Genomic DNA, 18,976 nt, shown 5'->3' on the forward strand with positions numbered 1-18,976 from the left:
CCCCTGGAGACTAGTTAAAATCCTCTGGAGACTAGTTAAAACCCCCTGGAGACTAGTTAAAATCCTCTGGAGACTAGTTAAAACCCCTGGAGACTAGTTAAAACCTCTGGAGACTAGTTAAAACCCCTGGAGACTAGTTAAAACCCCCTGGAGACTAGTTAAAATCCTCTGGAGACTAGTTAAAATCCTCTGGAGACTAGTTAAAACCCCTGGAGACTAGTTAAAACCTCTGGAAACTAGTTAAAACCTCTGGAAACTAGTTAAAACCCCTGGAGACTAGTTAAAACCCCCTGGAGACTAGTTAAAACCTCTGGAAACTAGTTAAAACCCCTGGAGACTAGTTAAAACCCCTGGAGACTAGTTAAAACCTCTGGAAACTAGTTAAAACCCCTGGAGACTAGTTAAAACCCCTGGAGACTAGTTAAAATCCTCTGGAGACTAGTTAAAACCCTGGAGACTAGTTAAAATCCTCTGGAGACTAGTTAAAACCCCTGGAGACTAGTTAAAATCCTCTGGAGACTAGTTAAAACCCCCTGGAGACTAGTTAAAATCCTCTGGAGACTAGTTAAAACCCCCTGGAGACTAGTTAAAATCCTCTGGAGACTAGTTAAAACCCCCTGGAGACTAGTTAAAATCCTCTGGAGACTAGTTAAAACCCCTGGAGACTAGTTAAAACCTCTGGAGACTAGTTAAAACCCCTGGAGACTAGTTAAAACCCCCTGGAGACTAGTTAAAATCCTCTGGAGACTAGTTAAAATCCTCTGGAGACTAGTTAAAACCCCTGGAGACTAGTTAAAACCTCTGGAAACTAGTTAAAACCTCTGGAAACTAGTTAAAACCCCTGGAGACTAGTTAAAACCCCCTGGAGACTAGCATTCTGGTGGGTTCTGGTGGTGAACAGGTAGCATTGCTTTTTGCTAACTGCTAACCTTAGTGTGAACTCTGACAGGTTGAGGCTGGTTCGATGTCAGGAAACGCTGACTTGTAGCCGCTGGTGGGCGTTAGCTTGGTTAGCCATGTGTCTAATGTTTAGCTAATAGGGGTGCTAGCATGACCGGCTAACATAAACCAGGACGAGTCGGACAGGAAACTAATGTCCTCATGGAACCTTTAGCTTCTTAGCTTCTTGCTAACAGCCATAGCTTCCTGCTAGCAGCCTACAGCAGGTCATGAGGTCGCTGCAGGAAGTGATGCATGACTTTCCAAGCTAACCCGTTAGCTGTAGCGATTTAGCTTCGGGCTAAATAAATAATCACATTCCTGAGAAACGCTGGGCGTCGCCCGAGGATCAGATTCAGCTGGGAGCTGATCCAGATCCAGATCCAGATGCAGACCACACGGGTCGTCCCCCTCAGGTAGATAAACCACCAATTAACGTGTGAAACACACCTGTAATCAGCGTTCAGGAGAACCCTCGTCTCCTCCCCCCTCGTCCTCTGGGTCTGACACGCCTGCGTCTTCTTCCTGCTGACCTCTGACCTAAGGGCCCTCGGACTGGACCGGGTGGGGCCTCCGGGTCGGCCCCGGCGTGTCCACTGGGTGGGTGGTTCCACATCTGGCGAGCTCGTCTCGGGGGCGTGGCCGTTTCCTGTTAGAGGGAAACGCTGTGGAGCATCACAGAGGGATCTGAGGGGGCGGGGCCCCGAGGTTCTGGACCTACAGGGGCTTCGTTCCCCCGTCTGGTTCCAATCTCAGCTTTTATTACCTCGTCTGTCGTGATGGAAATGAAAACAGAGGAACTCGCCATGTGGGCGGGGCCAGGCCGGCGCCAGCAGAACGTTCAGCAGTAAATCAGAACCAGAACCGCTTCCTGACGAATCAGCAGAAATCACCTCTGACTCGACAGAATGAAAGTGATGATGTCATCACGGGGGATTCAGACCGGCAAAACTTTATGCTGGTGTCGAGACGCAAACCTAGACTGTTTCACTGTGTGAACCTGGACCTTCTGGGCGGGGGGGTCAGAACCGGAGGTGTTTATAAAGGACGTTTACGACCAGAGTAAATCCAGCTGAACAAACAGAACCTAGGAACGGGTTTTGGAAGGATTCCATGACCGTCCCGGTCGGGCCAGAACCCGTCATCTGAAGTTTAGGAGTTCTTAAAAGTCGTGTAGATCTACGGCGTCACAGGCTCCGCCCCCACGGGAAGCCCCGATGTCCAGAGTGACTGTAAAAACTTTATTTAAACCCTTTGAAGACAAATCTTTGCTGTAGCCTCACAGCAGTAGAAAGGGTCTGATCCAGTGGGTCGATCGGACCGATGAAGACGAGTATGATGAAGGTGGTTCGGGTCCGAATCAGTCATTACATCTTGTTGTTGTTGTTTACTGTTTACTATTTTATTTACAGAATATAAATGACTTCACAACGAGTCAGCATTTAATTCTAGAGCGTAAATATTTAAAATCTGAAACCGTTCGTTTTATTTTCATCAAGAGTTGCTGGCGTGTCCCCAGGGAGTCAGCCCCCCCTCGGTAGACTCCTCAGAAGTTCAGAGCTGTGTGGGCGTGGTCTCTCTTCTCCCGGGCCCCTCCCTCTTCGCCTGACGCCCCTCCCTCCTGGAGGAGGCGGGTCAAGATGCTGAGGAGACGCTGGTGGATGCCCCCGCCCGTCTCCTCTCGACCTTCATCCTCCTCTCCCTCCCCCACATCACTTCCTGTTTCTGAACACTCCTGCACCGCCTGCTGCAGCTCCACCTGTCAACAACAACAAGACTGTAAACAAACAAACAAACAAACAACAGTCGCCCGCTGAGCGCTGCTACCTGCAGAGGAAGTCCAGCTTTCGCCCCGAGGATTGTGGGAGAAAACCACGGCCGGAAGATCTTCTCACAGATCACCTGAAGAAGAGACAGAAGAAGGACAGGAAGTGAACGAGGAGAGGAGATCGGTGATGAGAGAAGGAGCACAGGAAGGAAAAGAGCAGTGATGCTGCGTCGGTACGCAGACGACACGCCGCTTTTCATCCCACAGAAACTCAATCTGCTCTTTCTCAGGGACGTGATGGACAGGCGGGGGGGTCACCGGAGGTCAACCTGACCGGAACGAACAATGGGACGGCGAAGTGGCATCACGATGTCATCACGATGTCATCACGATGTCATCACAATGTCATCACAATGTCATCACGCCTTCTGTCCGGTCGGGTCGGGTCGCTCTTCCTTTGTTTGCCAATTCCATCCTCTCCTTTTGTTCTCCTTTGGTTCTCCTTTGGTTCTCCTTTGGTTCTCCTTTGGTTCTCCTTGTGATCCCTTTGGTTCTCCTTTGGTTCTCCTTTTGATCCTTTTTGTTCTCCTTTTGTTCTCCTTTGGTTCTTCTTTGGTTCTCCTTTTGATCCCTTTTGTTCTCCTCTGGTTCTCCTTTGGTTCTCCTTTTGATCCTTTTTGTTCTCCTTTTGTTCTCCTTTGGTTCTCCTTTGGTTCTCCTTTTGATCCCTTTTGTTCTCCTCTGGTTCTCCTTTGGTTCTCCTTTTGATCCCTTTTGTTCTCCTCTGGTTCTCCTTTGGTTCTCCTTTTGATCCCTTTGGTTCTCCTTTGGTTCTCCTTTTGATCCCTTTTGATCCCTTTTGTTCTCCTTTTGATCCCTTTGGTTCTCCTTTAGTTCTTCTTCTCTCTCCTCTTTTTGTTCTGTTTTCTGTTTTTCACTCGTCTTTATGTTTTAGTTTTATTTTTCTGTTCATCTTTTTCCTGGTTTGTTCTCTAAACTTTTCTTTTTTTTCTTCTTTCGTCTCCTCCTCGTTTGTTTACCTTTTCTTATCTTTTTGTCTGTTTTTGTCTCTTCTCAGATCTAAATTCTTTTTTTTCTGGTGGTTTTATTTGTTTGGTTTTGCCTCCTCTTCCTCCTAATTCCTTCATCACCCGCAGACACTTGTTCTCCTTCCGTCTCTCCTTCTTTCTCCCCCAGGAATGCAGCTACTAACTCTCCTATCAGATGACATGTGACACCGGAGCCGGGGGGGGGGCGGCTGAGAGTCTGTCTGCCTGTTGTCACGACGATGATGGCAACAGCAGCCACACCCCTTTGTTTTGGGAACGTTTCCCCTGAGTCCGACGGACAACGGGCCGCACATCTCCTCTTCTTCCTTTTCTTCGTCATCTTCTTCTTCATCAGTCGTTACAGTAATGAATCTTATTAAATTAATTTGGATGGATTTGATTCTCAGGGACGTTTTTAAAATAATAAATTAAAATAATTTTAAATCTGATTAAACATTCTGATAATAATAATTAATAATACATCAATAATTAACTCTTAATTGTTTTTAATTAAACTTATCAAAACATCACAAAAGCAAAAATGTGAGATTTGTACCAAAACATTTCACTAATGTGAAAATACTTTAATAAAAAGTACAAAAAAAAGTAAATTTCAGTTCATTGAATATCCGAAATTAATAGAAAATTCATTTATATTTTCACTTTTTTTCTTTTTTAAGTCTGGTAAAAATTTAATATAGAATAATTAATGTAGAATAATTTCTATTATTAACAAGACAAACACCAAAATGAAAACATGACTTTTAATTTTAACTTCATTGAAAACTGAAAACTAAGAATATTTTATATTTAAACAATTTTTTTTAAAAAAGTTTTAAATGAAAATATTCAGTTAAATCCCTTCATGGTGTCTCAACAATTTTTATGAGGATAACTAAGTCGTTTTCATTTATCCGTGCAGAATCTTTTCTGTTTAATTTAAATGTCTGATAAATTTATAGAAATTATTTGTGCTTTTAAGACTAAGCAGTTTTTAATTTTATAATTTTTATTAATTTCTCTACATTTACTTTTTTTTAAGCTTCAGACAAAACGTTTGATCGTCGGCCGCTCGCTGCCATCCGTCGTCGGATCAACAATTATCATTCTGAAGTCGGAGCTGGAATTCAGGAGCTTCACAACTCGTTTTCAACGCGATGAGAGACAATAAAGAATTTAAAAAATAGAGAATTTTAAAAATCAAATTTAGTTTGAGTCTGATACGAATGACAACAAAAGACGTTTATAAAATAATAGAATTAATTTGATTTGATGGAATAAAAGCAAAAAAATATTTTTTTCAGGCATTTCATTGATTTATAAAAAAAATGAATATTAAAATTTAAATATTAAGATTTATTTATATTAATAAAATATACATAATATCTGGATTAAAAAATATAAAAGTATTGTTTCATTTAATGATGTATTTCAACTAAAAATGTTCAGTCTAATAAATTGAAAATTGATCTGAATGTTTTATTTAATCTAAATTAAATGAATTAAATTACATTAATAAATTAAATACATTTATTTAAGTAATTTCTAAAAAAAAATCAAAACTCATTTTGTGATGGTTTTAATATGTTATAATCAGATTCTGTTAAACTCCGGTTCGGGGGGGGGGGGGGGGCACCTGTAGGTTGGTGTTGCGGCGCCGCCGGCTGCACCTGTGCCTCTCGGCGTTGCAGCGCGAGGCGCAGTCGAAGAAGCTGCAGTCGTCGTCGCTGCTGCAGTTCTGGTCCAGGATGTCCCTCATCTTGGGCTCGAAGAACGCCATGTCCACGTCGATGGCCACCACCTGCAGAGACCACGCCCACAGGTCAGAGGGGGGCCTCAGGCGAGGCTCCACCTCCGGCGCCAGTGCCTCACCGTCAGGTCCTTCCTGATGGCGAAGTTCTCTGGTTTGACGTCACACAGGTGCAGCCGGTGGGTGAAGTCGTGGTCGAAGTGGCGCACCATGTCCAGGAAGCTGAGCGCCACGCGGTGCACCTGGTCCCTGACGCTCCATCGGCCGCGGGGCCCCGGGGGGGCCGCCGCCTCCTCCAGGGAGAAGATGTTCTGGTCCCAGGTGCGCCCGGCGGACAGGTACTCCACAGCGTAGAAGTGACCGCAGGAGCCCAACACCTGGGCCACGTGGGTGCTGAGGTCCTGCAGGACCCTGTGGGGGGGCCGTGGGGGGGTTACTGGACCTGGACCTGAAGTCCCCCCCACCTGAAGACGGTCTGGACTCACCTGAGGAAGGTGTACTCCTCTTGTTGCAGGAGGGACCAGAGTGAAGCCAGCTCCGCCCGCGAGTAGCTCCGCCCCCTGCTCTTCAGCCTCTGCCCCCACTGGCTGGCCAGGGAGCTGTTGGCCCCACCCCCTTCTTCATCTTCGTCCTCCCCAGCCAATCCCAGAGAGTTCCTCACCTGTGGGGGGAGGAGAGCTGTTGATTATGGGTAGTGGTTCAGGTTCGTCCAGGTGTTTTCAGGTGTGTCCAGGTGCGGTTCTTACCTCCAGCGTGGCGTAGAACACCACGTCCAGGGGGGTCAGCTCATCGGCGGCGTCCTGAGGACCAGAACAGACATGTTAGAACCGGTCCCAGTCCACCAGACCGGAGGGGGTACGAAGACACACCTGGTAGTCCAGGAGGCCCAGCGGCTCGTAGGAGGAGAAGTTCTCCAGCTTGGACTTGAGGACCACCCGGCGCCCCCCCCAGAGCGCCTCCAGCACCTTCTTGCCATTCTGGTAGTAGAGGCAGCGCTGGTACTGGACCCGCCCCCGCACACACAGGTCCTCACACATGTCCCCCGCCACCGCGCCCTCGCCGAACTCCAGGCACTGTAGGGACACGCCCAGGAAGCTGTTAGCTTAGCCACGTAGCTTCATGCAGCAAAAACAGGAAGTTGCAATGAAGCCACGGTCAGTAATTAGCTGTCATGTCTGTTAGCATTTAATGCTAAGCTGTTTCAAAGCAGCACCTAGCAGAGAAAGGCTAACCACTAACTGTTAGCGGCTAATCGCCGAGGGCGGAGACAGAATTCAGTCCAAATGTTGGCGCTCGTGAAGAAGCGGGTCCTCGGATCGCGTCTTTGGATTCCACACTGAATCCTGGAGACCCCGCCCCCAGCCGCGCCCCCTGACCTGTGGCACCTCCCACTCCAGCGGCGTGAACGAATCCGCTCTTTGGCCGTGATCCCCTAGTGAGGCGTGAGGAGGAAGAGGAAGCCGTGTGTCGGTCTACCTCCTGAGGACACGCCCCCGTGGTCGTCCTGAGGACACGCCCCCGTGGTCATCCTGAGGACATGCCCCCAAGGTCTTCTTGGAGCACCTCCCAGTACCAAGGTGTGAGGGATGAAGACGAGGATTAGCCTGTTAGCTCAGGGATTATCATATAATCCCTGAGCTAACAGGGATTATCTGATAATCCCTGCTCTGCTCACATTCCAACACAAACATCAGTCAGGAGCAGCTCATAGGATTAAACCATGGCCACGCCCACCCGTGTTTCATCACACCTGTAGGGGGCGTGTCCTCCTCCAGGGGGCGTGTCTTCCTGACAGCTCCACATCTCCACACCTCCCTGGTTCCCTCTGGTTTACATCACATCACGCCTGCAGCTGCCCCCTCCCCTCCTTCTGCCCCCCCCCCCTCGTGTAAACTTTCCCACCGCTCCGGATCAGCTTCCACTCTGGGCTGAGGGTCCTGAAGATAAGGAAGGGGGGGGCCCGGGTCCATCTGTCAGCAGGAGACGCTGATAGGACCCCCCCCCCCGTCTCCCCCCCCCGTCCCCGGGGAGCCTCAGCCACGCCCCCTTGTCGCCGTGGAAATGGAACATTTAAAATTAGGATCTTTTCCAGGGTCCCGATCCGTTTCCCTGCGTCACCGACGGAAACGGTGGGAGAGGTTGTTTCCATGGCAACGCCAAGAAAAACGTGAGAAAAACCTTCCTTGAAACGTTCGGTCTGCAGCTGATCTTCATCACCCTCCTCCTCCTCCTCCTCCTCCTCCTCCTCCTCCTCCTCCTCTTTCTTACCTTCACCATCGTTGACTTTCCTCCTTCCTCCCATTGGTCCTCGGAGCTTAGACTCCGCCCCTGAGCCCCGTGCTCATCATGTGCTCCTCCTACAGGTTGCCCGCCCCCCAGGTCTGGTAATCAGTCAGCACTGACGGGGGGGTCAAAGGTTGGGTGGCTGTACAGAGGCTTGCTGTGCTGAGAACAACAGCGATGCGTTCGGGGCCTGTGGGACGTCCCAGCTGTGGGCTGATTGGTATGCTCCATGTTGTGGGCGGAGCAGTTAGCATTCCAGCGCTAACAAGCACCAGGGGCGTGGCTAAAGAGGAGCTTCGGTGGTGTTTGAGTCCGTACAGACTGCCCCCCCCCCGTTGGTATGGACCACTTGTCTCTTCCTGTCTCTGACCTTCATCCTGATGACGAGGCTGAATACAGATCAGAGCCGCCGCAGCCGGACAGGAAGAACCGACCGACCCGGCTCCTCCCCCTCCTCCTCCTCATCATCATCATCATCATCATCACTCTTCCTGTCAGGATGGCGGCGCTAATTCAACACATCAACTGTTGCCGTGACGATTGGGCTGTAAATCCTCAGCGCGGCCAGGACGGATTTCTGGCTCCGCCCCCTCAGAGCAGAAACAGATGTGGAGGCGGTCCAGCTGTCAGCAGCCAATCAGAGAGCAGTCCAACATAGTCCTGTCCAGCACCATGGAGGAGCCTGGACCGTTTCACTGTGTGAACCTGGACCGTTTCACTGCGTGAACCTGGACCGTTTCACTGTGTGAACCTGGACTGTTTCACTGTGTGAACCTGGACTGTTTCACTGTGTGAACCTGGACTGTTTCACTGCGTGAACCTGGACCGTTTCACTGCGAGAACCTGGACTGTTTCACTGCGTGAACCTGGACTGTTTCACTGCGTGAACCTGGACTGTTTCACTGTGTGAACCTGGACCGTTTCACTGCGTGAACCTGGACTGTTTCACTGTGTGAACCTGGACCGTTTCACTGCGTGAACCTGGACTGTTTCACTGTGTGAACCTGGACTGTTTCACTGCGTAAACCTGGACTGTTTCACTGCGAGAACCTGGACTGTTTCACCGTGTGAACCTGGACCGTTTCACTGTGTGAACCTGGAGTTTCAAGTTCCTGACCTACAGAGTTTCTGCTGCTGAACAGGAAGTAGTTTTGTTCACCAGGGCCTCTAACAGGAAGTCTACTTCCTGTCCAGCTGATGTCAGATCCTGGTCTTTGGGACTTGAACTCAGACCCACGTTAACATCTTCAGCTCTAAACAGACAGGCGTCCTGATGGACCCCTAAAGCTCTGGTTCTGTTTAACGGGTCCTGATCAGTTCATTCCTGGAGGATTCGTTCCCACCTTGTGGGATTGGAACCCAGAGACCCTCCAGCAGGGGGCGTCAGAGGAACGTCAGAGCTGGACCAGAACCATTCTGCTTCAACATGTTCAGATCGTAAACAGGATGTGACATCAGCCCAACAGGAAGCCCTCTGATTGAGCGAACACTAACCCGACAGGAAGTCCTCCGATTGGCCGACACAACTCAACAGGAAGTCCTCTGATTAGTTGACAAAACCCAACAGGAAGTCCTCTGATTGGCCAACACCAACCTGACAGGAAGTCCTCTGATTGGCCGACACCAACCCAACAGGAGGTCCTCTGATTGGCTGACACAAAACAGCATGAAGTCCTCCAATTGGACGACACCCACCCATTGGTTCGGCCTACATTTCTGGCTCCACCTTCAAGCAGACACTGTCAGGGCTCATCCAATCAGATCGTTTCGGCTGGAGGGAGGAGCTTCCCTCGAAGTGTTCGGTTCCCAGGAGGATATTTTTATCACCATCCGTCAGTCGGTCGGTTGAGTAAACCTGAGGACGACCGCAGCATCCATCATCGTCCTCAGACCCGCGGCGCCGGAGGGAGGAGCTCCGGTCTGTTTAGAGCAGAAACACAAACAAATGTTGCACCACAGTGGCGACGCCCCCCCCCCCCCAACCAGCCATCCAACCAGCGGCGTGACGGATGAACGTTACTCTGATGGAGGAAAAAAGAAGTATCTCATAGAAAGCATTAGCTCAACACGCTAATAGCGAGGGCAGGTGATTGGGTTATGGGGGGGTTGCCCCTCCAGGATGTGATGCACCTTGGGGGTGTACGGATCGGTCCGTCCGCATCCCAACCCTTAAGTCTTATTGGTGGGTTTGTCAGACCCAAACCAGGAGTTGACATGCTAATGTTAATGCTGATGTTAAGAGCTAACTTTTAGTCCTAACATTGGTCTCTAGCTTCTAGCTTTAACATTATTCACTTTTAGCATGATTGCTAACCTTTAGCCCTAACGGTTTTCGCCCTAACGTTAGCACTAACTTTTAGCACCAACATTAGTTTTACCCCTAATGTTAGTCGCTAACTTTTAGCTCTAATGTTAGACCTCCTGTCGTTCCTTAAAGCCTAGTTAGACCTGTCAGGACCGCGCCGGTCGGACCGTCAGAACCGTGAGTCAGGTTCCGACGGGTCGGGTTCAGAGGGGTTGGGTTCAGATGAGTCAGGTTGAGATGAGTCAGGTTAAGATGAGTCGGGTTCAGAGGAATCGGGTTCAGAGGAGTCGGGTTCAGACGGGGCTGTGGGTTTTTCTGTTCCAGTTCTTTTCGAATGGCGTCAAACATTTTGTTCCCATTAGCGCTGGTTGTGATCCTGCTGGCGTCTCGTAAAGCGGCGCTGGCTGGAACCCCGTCTGCGTCAGCCTGGAGTCGTGTTTGGAGTCGTTTTTGATTGATCGCCCCTCCGGGAATGAAAACACGGAGCTCAGCTCTCAGCCGCCGTTCAAAGCGCCTCAAGTGCCGCGCTGAAACGCGCTGTCAACGCCTCGGCTTCAAAGGCCAGCGGCGCCGTGAGAACGACGGGCGATCCGACGGACGGACGATCCGACGGACGGACAATCCGACGGACGGACGATCCGACGGATCGACACCTGCGGACCTTCAGGCAAGCCTGAACCAGAAGTCTTGGCACTGAGCCGGCGCCTGGAGCGGGATTACCCCTCCGTCACGGCAGACAATGCGAGGTTTTGTTCCACGTTCTCCCCGGATTGGATGAGGATCCTGATTGGCTGCAGCCCGGCTCCATCTGGGCCCAATTAGAAACGTCCTGAGCGCCAAATTAGCTTCTGGAAACACGAAACCCCCGTTGATCCGCCGGCGTGTCGCTGGAGACGACGGCCTGCAGCTGGAGCCGTCCAAACCGCCTGATGGGGGGGCAGATGGGGGCAAAATCGTCGTGACAACAACAACAACAACAGTGTTTACATGTTGCCTGACACTGATTGGTCCCCTCTGTTCGTCCAGGAGGAGACTCCTCCCCCTGAGCGATCAGGTGTTTTCATTGGACGACTCAGGTGATGTCACTGGAATCACCGACTTAGATGACCTTTGGGGGTCGGTTGCCCGACAGTTTCCTGTGGCGTTTGTTTTTACGTGCAGGAAGCAGCTGATAGGAACACAAACGAGGAGGAGGCGGGACTTGTTATCAGTGTTTACCCACAATGCACCAGGAGATGCCGTAGCTGATGAGACAACAGGCTACAAGCAGCTGTTTACTGTAAATGGATAGAGGTCAGCGGGTTCAGAGGGGCGACCCGGCGGCGTGGAGGCGGGCCCTACATGGAGGCGGAGCCTCGTGGATCCGTCACCCCAGGCGGGCGCCACCGCTCCGCCGGCCTGCAGAGACTTGAACCGTCAGACGTGTGATCTGCAGGAGGGCGTCGACCCCGAAGCTCGCTGTGATGTGAAAACTGAACCCTGGGGCCCGGCTTTAAAGGGGCCCCTGAGTCGGGGGCCCCAGCGGGGCGGTTTTGAACACGCCTGCCTTCAGGACCGGATCAACCCCACCATCAACCGTCACCTGTGTCTTCCTTTTCTGGATCTGCCCCCTGGAGGCCCCGCCCCCTACCTGCCTCCAGGTGGCGATGGCGGCCCCTGGGGGCCCCAGGTTGGACTCACCAGCCGCTGCAGGATCCTCCGGCTCCGCTGGTCGGTGCAGGAGTCGGACAGGATGGTCCGGTGGACCAGAACCAGTCCGTTCAGGAACAACCAGGACCCAAACCAGAGCAGCGCCAGCACCAGGGGCCCCCGCCGGGACCACAGCCGGAGCCCTGCCCACCGGAGCAGGCCCCTCCCACCCCAAACCACGCCTCCAGCTAGCATGACGGTACCGCCTTCAGGCCGACCCGCCAAAACGATTCTGGAGCGGAAACGTCACAAATATTTGTTCATTTTCTCTTAAAAAAAAAAACTACGTAAAACCGACGTCGGATTCCAGTCGGATTCCAGGATCCGACGGTGCAGTGGTGGAAACCGTCCTGTGGTCCTGTGATTCTCCCAAATCATTCAAACGTCCCCAGGATTGTCCAATCAGAGCAGCCACTCCTGGCCCAGGTCCACTGGCTCCGCCTCTTATTTTGTTGCTTCATGTCGGAAACGGGAAACGAGCGACGTGATTGGTGGCATCGCCAGAAACAAACACTTCCTGTCCGGCGGTCGGATGGTTCTCTAGGCTTTCATGTCAGACGGCATTCCGGTCGGGGAAACCCACGCCCACCTGTGAGCAGAAGAGGAGCAACGTCAGACAGGAGCCAATCAAACGAAGCGTTCATTAATGGACCAATCAGACGCTGTGGGCAGCTGGAGTCTCTTTATGATGACGCCTGACCTTCATCCTATCATCAGCTGATCCGACTCGGCGTCCCCTGAGCCCCGCCCCTCTGAAGCTCCGCCCCTGCAGGCGGAACCAGACTGCCTGTGAACCGACTCCCGGGGGTCGGGGGGTAATTGGTGGCAGCTGTTCTCAAAGTGGTCCCAGGAGGCGGGGCCGCTTCAGGGCAGGTCTTCTGCTCCGGCTGCTGATTGGATGGCTCATCAGCAAGGCTACCCAAAACGACTGGATGCATTACACCAGGTTCTGGGGGGGGTAGGCTCGGATGAAAGGACAACCCACCCAGAGGGGCGGGGCCACAAAACCTACCCAGCAAATGAGGAATCAGACGCTCTGATTGGTTGGGTTAATCTGCAAGGGGAGGAGTCACTGTTTTAAATCTGTCGCTGCTACGCTAAAATACGCCTGGGTCAGATAACTGAGCTAGCTACGGTTAGCGCCAGATGTGACAAGTTAGATATTACAGAGGGGTTAGCAGAAGCTAACTGGGGTTAGCAGAAGCTAACTGAGGGGTTAGCAGAGGCTAACAGGTTAGCGTTAGCGTGTCAGTCTGAATGCTGCCTCGGGGTCGGGTTCCAAACACATTCTTTACGTTCCTGTTTTGAAACCTGAGGAAGGGTGTTACCGACTGTTTCCTAGCCCCGGGTCACAGGGTCGTGGGTCACGGGGTCACGGGTTAGTAGGATGTCTGTCTTTGGTGGAAGCATGTGGTCTACAGCCACATGAACCAGTTCCTGGTTCCTGTGACAAAACCGGATCCAGAACCAGATCCAGTCTGAACACGTCTGAACACCAGTCTAACCCTAATTACCCCCGCCCCCCCGCCCCCCAGAACCCCGTCCACTCACCCAGTCAGATCCAGTGATCGTCCTCCAGCTGGTCTCTTGTTCAGAACTCGGTTCTGATCCAACTTGGACTCCACATTGACGTCCGTCTGGAACCAAATGGATCCAGATGAGAACCGGTCCAGACTCTCACTCCACCGGTCCGGTAGGCTCTGTCCTCCTGGAGAAGTTCTGACCCGGTTCAGGGGACCAGGACCCGTCAGCAGATGTCCTGATCAGCGCCTGCAGTTTCTCCCTCCAGTGGTTCTGATTCTGTCCAGACTGGATCCTGTTACTGGTTCTGGACTCGTCTGGTTCCTGTGGATCAGAACCTCTAAAACCAGAATTATTCCTGACCTCCTGGGACTCTCTGGATCTGGATCCATCGTGGGTCCAGAAGAACCAGGAAATTAGTTTTTAGTCTGGACCAGAACCAGATCCATATGAAGCTGGACCGACCGGACTCCAGTCACACGTGTTTGTAATCCGGTTCTGGAGTTCTCCAGGTCCGGTCTGAACCCTCCTGGTCCAGGATCCAGATCTCTGATCCGGGCCTTAACCTCCTGAACTGGTCTGGATCCGGTGCTGATGCTCCTTCAGAAGCGTCCGGCGGCGCCTGAGCGGTCCGGTCCGGTCCGTCGCTCTGTGAGCCCCGATCGCGGTCTGTCAGGCGGCTGCTGCCTCGCCTCCTCTCGTCTGACTGGCTGAAGGAGTCGCGCTCAGGCTTGTTAGCTCAGCCCATTCCTCTCCCTCCAGTCTGCCCCCCCGCTACTGTCCCCCCCCGTTACCACAGCAGCAGATCTCTGCTGAGGTTCAGTCCCTGTGTGCAGCTGTGCTGCGCTTCACCAAATTAAAAGCACCCCCCTTATCTGACTCTGCCCCCCCCCCCGCCCCCCCGGCCGTCACTCCTGTGCCGTAAATGGAGGCTTAATAAAAAACACCCAGAGGCCCGCGGCAAGTTAGTCATCGCTCTGTTTGTAAAAACGCCAATAAACTCAGGGAGCATGAAGTCAGGGGGGGTCTGTGGTGGTGGTGGGGTAGTGGTTTTGACAGGGGGGCGAGCGCGAGATGCGATTTGATGAATTCAGTGACATCAAAATATTTAAAAATGTTATGGAAATGTTAAAGATCAGGAATTAAAGTTTGATGACAAAACCTGGACTGTTTCACTGTGTGAACCTGGACTGTTTCACTGTGTGAACCTGGACTGTTTCACTGTGTGAACCTGGACTGTTTCACTGTGTGAACCTGGACTGTTTCACTGTGTGAACCTGGACTGTTTCACTGTGTGAACCTGGACTGTTTCACCGCGTGAACCTGGACTGTTTCACCGCGTGAACCTGGACTGTTTCACCGTGTGAACCTGGACTGTTTCACTGCGTGAACCTGGACTGTTTCACCGCGTGAACCTGGACTGTTTCACCGCGTGAACCTGGACTGTTTCACCGCGTGAACCTGGACTGTTTCACCGCGTGAACCTGGACTGTTTCACCGTGTGAACCTGGACTGTTTCACCGCGTGAACCTGGACTGTTTCACCGCGTGAACCTGGACTGTTTCACCGCGTGAACCTGGACTGACCACTATTCACATAATTTCAGAGAGTTTAACCATGGATGAAGGTCTGCTGCTGTGCATTGTGGGTACATTGACTTCCACATGCGGACCCTGCAGAGGGTTCTGGTCCCTCAGAGGCTCCTTTGGGTTCTGTTGGATTATTTGTGTAGCACCCCCTCCTGGTGGTCGCTGCTCATCATTACAGGAGGTGGACTCCCAGTTCTTGTCTTGATGTCTTTTGGGTCGGAACAGTTCGACCCCCCAGTGGCGTTAGAAGCCAGCCTGCCGGCCTCCAGAGACAACGTTGGACCAGAACCAGGAGGTCTGACCTGTCCGATGGCCTTGGAGGCAGTGAACGCATCACCAGAATGCATCACGACCTGCTGACCTCAGCAGTTTCAGGCGCCGCCGGCCTACAGACGTTAGGTCAGCGTTTTGTTTCTGATGCTTCCCATAATCCAACATGACAACGACGGGAGAGATTAATGAACGCCTCAGCTCAGAATTCATTTAAAATGTTCTTTATAATCTGCATAAATTATTTTATACATAAACGTTTAAAAGTTCTGTCACAACAATTTGGAATTTAAATGTATCATTATCTGAATTTAAATTTATCACACAAATCAAAAAAACTTTATTCATTGATGATGGTAATAATGATGGTCAATAATGAATCACCGCTCTGCTGGATGACGTCACAGTACGGTCATTATTTCTGACCCCCTACCGGGTCAGAATCTCATTTATAATTTCCGGGATGTTTTCTTACTATACTTTCAGAACATGAAGAGAAAATAAACAACAATCGATATGAAACTCCACAAGTTGATCTATTTATTAATTTGTTTTCGTAGTGGAAATAAACTTTAATGTGAAACTAAAAGAATAAACTTGAATTAAATCGGTGGTTTCAAGCTGACGTCACTACGACCCGGAAGCTTCGGCCGCTGCTGCTGTTTCCGTCGGACTGCAGACGCGCGCGGACCAAACGTCCCGCCGGAAGCTCCAGGAGGCGCGCGGAGAGAAGTCAGGGTTCAAACCGAAGATGAAGTTTCGTGGGAAGATCGTGGACGTCGCGTGCCTGAACCACTTTACCCGTGAGTCCGTGCGGCGTCTGTTGACGTCACGTCACCGATGATGCTAACAGTTAGCTTCCACTAGAGCTAGTTCCGGTGGCGGAAGTTTAACCCGCGAGACGTGAGTTTCCTCTAGTTTTTGTGAAAGAAATAAAAAGTTTAAATCAGTTTTAGAGAAATCAGATCAAATATATGCAAATGAGATTGTTTATTATTTACTAAAGACGTGTTTATTCACGTGTTCTTCATCGTTAACTCCTCCCCCCGTCCTCAGGTGTCATCACCACCATCTCCAGACTCACCAGGACCTGCGTCCTGCGCCTGACCCCCCAGCACCTGTTCTTCATCCTGTCCGGTAAAGTCACCAACGGGGGGGTCAGCATGTGGTGCGAGCTGGCCCAGGTGAGGGGGCGGGGCAGGAGTGGTTAGGGTGGGGCCCTTCACGCCGCTGACCCCGCCCCCCTCCCCCTGCAGGCCAACGTGTTCGATGAGTTCCAGATGGAGGGGGTGTCGGCGGAGGACAACGAGATCTGTCTGGAGGTGACCCCCGACCTCCTGTCCAGAGCACTGAGGACGCTGCACAACGCCAAGGTCGTCAAGGTCAAGCTGACCCGCAAACTCCGCCCCTGCCTGACCGTCGCCGCCGAACTGGTGAACCCCCCCCCCAGTAAAAGTAGTAAAGTAGTTCCTCTAGATATGAGTTTAGTACGTATAATATACAGAGATAACGATAAAGTGTTGTATCCATCCGCCAACACGTGGTAAAGAACGAGATACGGTCTCACTGATGTCGTATCCTCCGCCAACACGTGGTAAAGAACGAGATACGTCTCACTGATGTCGTATCCATCCGCCAACACGTGGTAAAGAACGAGATACGGTCTCACTGATGTCATATCCATCCGCCAACACGTGGTAAAGAACGAGATACGGTCTCACCGATGTCGTATCCATCCGCCAACACGCGGTAAAGAACGAGATCCGGTCTCACCGATGTCGTATCCATCCGCCAACACGCGGTAAAGAACGAGATCCGGTCTCACCGATGTCGTATCCATCCGCCAACACACGGTAAAGAACGAGATCCGGTCTCACCGATGTCGTATCCATCCGCCAACACGCGGTAAAGAACGAGATCCGGTCTCACCGATGTCGTATCCATCCGCCAACACGCGGTAAAGAACGAGATCCGGTCTCACTGATGTCGTATCCATCCGCCAACACGCGGTAAAGAACGAGATCCGGTCTCACTGATGTCGTATCCATCCGCCAACACGCAGCTCGTATCTGGAGGTACTATTTCAGTGATGTTGTGTTGGGGCGGGGTCGGTGTTTGCGGCTGGACTGAGGCCCCGCCCCATCTTCCTGTCCCTTGACGCTCTGGCCCCGCCCCCAGCCCACCCTGTCCAGCTGCAGTCGGGTCGTGACCCACGACCTCCCGGTGGACGTCATCCCCCGGAGGCTCTGGCACGAGTTCAAGGAGCCCAACATGCCAGACTTCGATGTGAGTGATGTCATCATGAGGGTCGTGAGCTGCCCGTGCAGGTTGACCTCTGACCTTGGGGGCGGGGCCTGCTTTTTCCTGTCTGCAGGTGAGCATCTACCTGCCTCCTCTGAAGACGATGAAGAACGTGGTGGACAGGATGAAGAACCTCTCCAACTTCCTGGTAGGACGTTGATCCCACGTGACCTCTGAATGTGACCTCCGACCTCTGATCTCTGTGTGACCTCTGTCAGGTGATGGAGGCCAATCTGAACGGGGAGATGAACCTGAAGATTGAGACAGATCTAGTTTCTGTCACCACCCACTTCAAGGACCTGGGAAACCCCCCCTGGGGTAAATGTGTGTTCAAGTCCCGCCCTCCTGAGCTGATAGGTTGTTTTTAGCTCCTCCCTCTTCCTCCTCCCCCTGCAGGTGGTGACGCCTCCCAGGGGGGCGGGGCGTCTCCGAGCCGGGACCCGGGGGCCATGGCCCAGGCCCGGGTGGACATCAGGAAGCTGCAGCAGTTCCTGGTGGGGCAGCAGGTCAACCCCAGCAAGGCCATGTGCAGTAAGTCCTGCCCTGGGGGGTCACAGGGGGTCCTGGGTCTGGGTCTGACGTCCTCCTGTCCCTCAGATCTGGTCCAGGACCGGGTTGTCCACCTGATTCTGCTCCATGATGACGTGTCGCTGCAGTACTTCATCCCCGCCGTGGCGTAGGCTCCGCCCCCCACCTGGAGACGCTGCATCATGGATTTGAACCCGTGATGATGTCTGGGAGTCGGAAGCTGCACCTCAGGATGCCCCCCCCGGACCAGAACCGGGACACGTGTCGCGTTGGGGTTCAGATTGTTTGTGTCACTGTTGTTGTTGTTTACTTATTTATTGTTGTCACACTTGTTATTGTTTGTTGTTTTGATTGGATAAACTGAGTAGAACCCCCCCCCCCCGTCCCTTCTCTGCTGCCGCCCCCCCTACGGTGGACATCCCCTGAGGGTGACAACTCTGCTCTAGGGCTCCACCTAGTGGACAGGAGAGGAAACTACATCGAACCGGTCCGGGTCCGGGTCCTGGTGGTGTCCGATCAGTACGCAGAACAAATAATTAGAAAGAATTATTCGATGACGTAATTCTATTCCATGGAGGAGGAGTCAAAGGATCAATAACTCCTGGTAATCATCTTTGTAATTAAAGGTTACAGCGGTAGATGTACTAACCTAACCGGGTGCTGAACGGTCTGGTTCTCCTCACATATTTTTGCGCGTTGCTTTCATTTCTGACCCTCTGGACTCGCCGTATTTTTCTCCTTCCGGTTTTTCTCTGGTGTGTTTTCACTTATTCAGTTTTTACAAGTGAGGAAAACGGATAAACTTTCACTTATAATTATGTTATATTTATGATTATATTAATTACTTAAAATATTTTTAAATTTTTTTGTTGAAATTCGTCTTGATTTTACGCAGCTTCTAAATATTTACGACAGCTGCATTTAAAATTATGTTAAAATGTATCTTGATTATTTAAAAGTCAATTTAAAGGAAATTGATATTAA

General features: G+C 51.5%; 2 protein-coding genes across 7 annotated transcripts; one reads left to right on the forward strand and one right to left on the reverse strand.

The window, feature by feature from the left end:
- Window positions 1–2,297: 2,297 nt before the first annotated feature.
- dipk1c (divergent protein kinase domain 1C) lies at window positions 2,298–14,086 on the reverse strand. 5 transcript variants are annotated; one of them, XM_068343833.1, is made up of 9 exons: window positions 13,335–14,086; window positions 12,082–12,372; window positions 6,376–6,579; window positions 6,253–6,306; window positions 5,992–6,167; window positions 5,629–5,917; window positions 5,393–5,557; window positions 2,767–2,841; window positions 2,300–2,698 (listed from the first exon to the last, which is right to left on the reverse strand). In XM_068343833.1, the coding sequence occupies exons 3-9, from the start codon at window positions 6,541–6,543 to the stop codon at window positions 2,486–2,488; spliced, it is 1,140 nt and encodes a 379-aa protein (XP_068199934.1). In that variant the 5' UTR covers window positions 6,544–6,579; window positions 12,082–12,372; window positions 13,335–14,086; the 3' UTR covers window positions 2,300–2,485. The 5 variants fall into 5 exon arrangements, with proteins under 5 accessions (XP_068199931.1, XP_068199932.1, XP_068199934.1 ...); XM_068343830.1 differs by lacking the exons at window positions 12,082–12,372; window positions 13,335–14,086 and adding an exon at window positions 11,775–12,064 and having other exon boundaries at window positions 2,298–2,698; XM_068343831.1 differs by lacking the exons at window positions 12,082–12,372; window positions 13,335–14,086 and adding an exon at window positions 9,384–11,733 and having other exon boundaries at window positions 2,298–2,698.
- Window positions 14,087–15,830: 1,744 nt separating this feature from the next.
- Window positions 15,831–18,819, forward strand: hus1 (HUS1 checkpoint clamp component). Of its 2 annotated transcripts, none has more exons than XM_068304065.1 (8): window positions 15,831–15,966; window positions 16,220–16,347; window positions 16,420–16,596; window positions 17,342–17,449; window positions 17,538–17,612; window positions 17,683–17,782; window positions 17,861–17,995; window positions 18,062–18,817. In XM_068304065.1, the coding sequence occupies exons 1-8, from the start codon at window positions 15,915–15,917 to the stop codon at window positions 18,142–18,144; spliced, it is 858 nt and encodes a 285-aa protein (XP_068160166.1). In that variant the 5' UTR covers window positions 15,831–15,914; the 3' UTR covers window positions 18,145–18,817. The 2 variants fall into 2 exon arrangements, with proteins under 2 accessions (XP_068160166.1, XP_068160167.1); XM_068304066.1 differs by having other exon boundaries at window positions 15,931–16,066; window positions 18,062–18,819.
- Window positions 18,820–18,976: the final 157 nt, after the last annotated feature.

This window comes from Antennarius striatus, chromosome 20 (genome assembly GCF_040054535.1).
Source record: "Antennarius striatus isolate MH-2024 chromosome 20, ASM4005453v1, whole genome shotgun sequence".
Lineage (NCBI taxonomy): Eukaryota > Metazoa > Chordata > Actinopteri > Lophiiformes > Antennariidae > Antennarius > Antennarius striatus.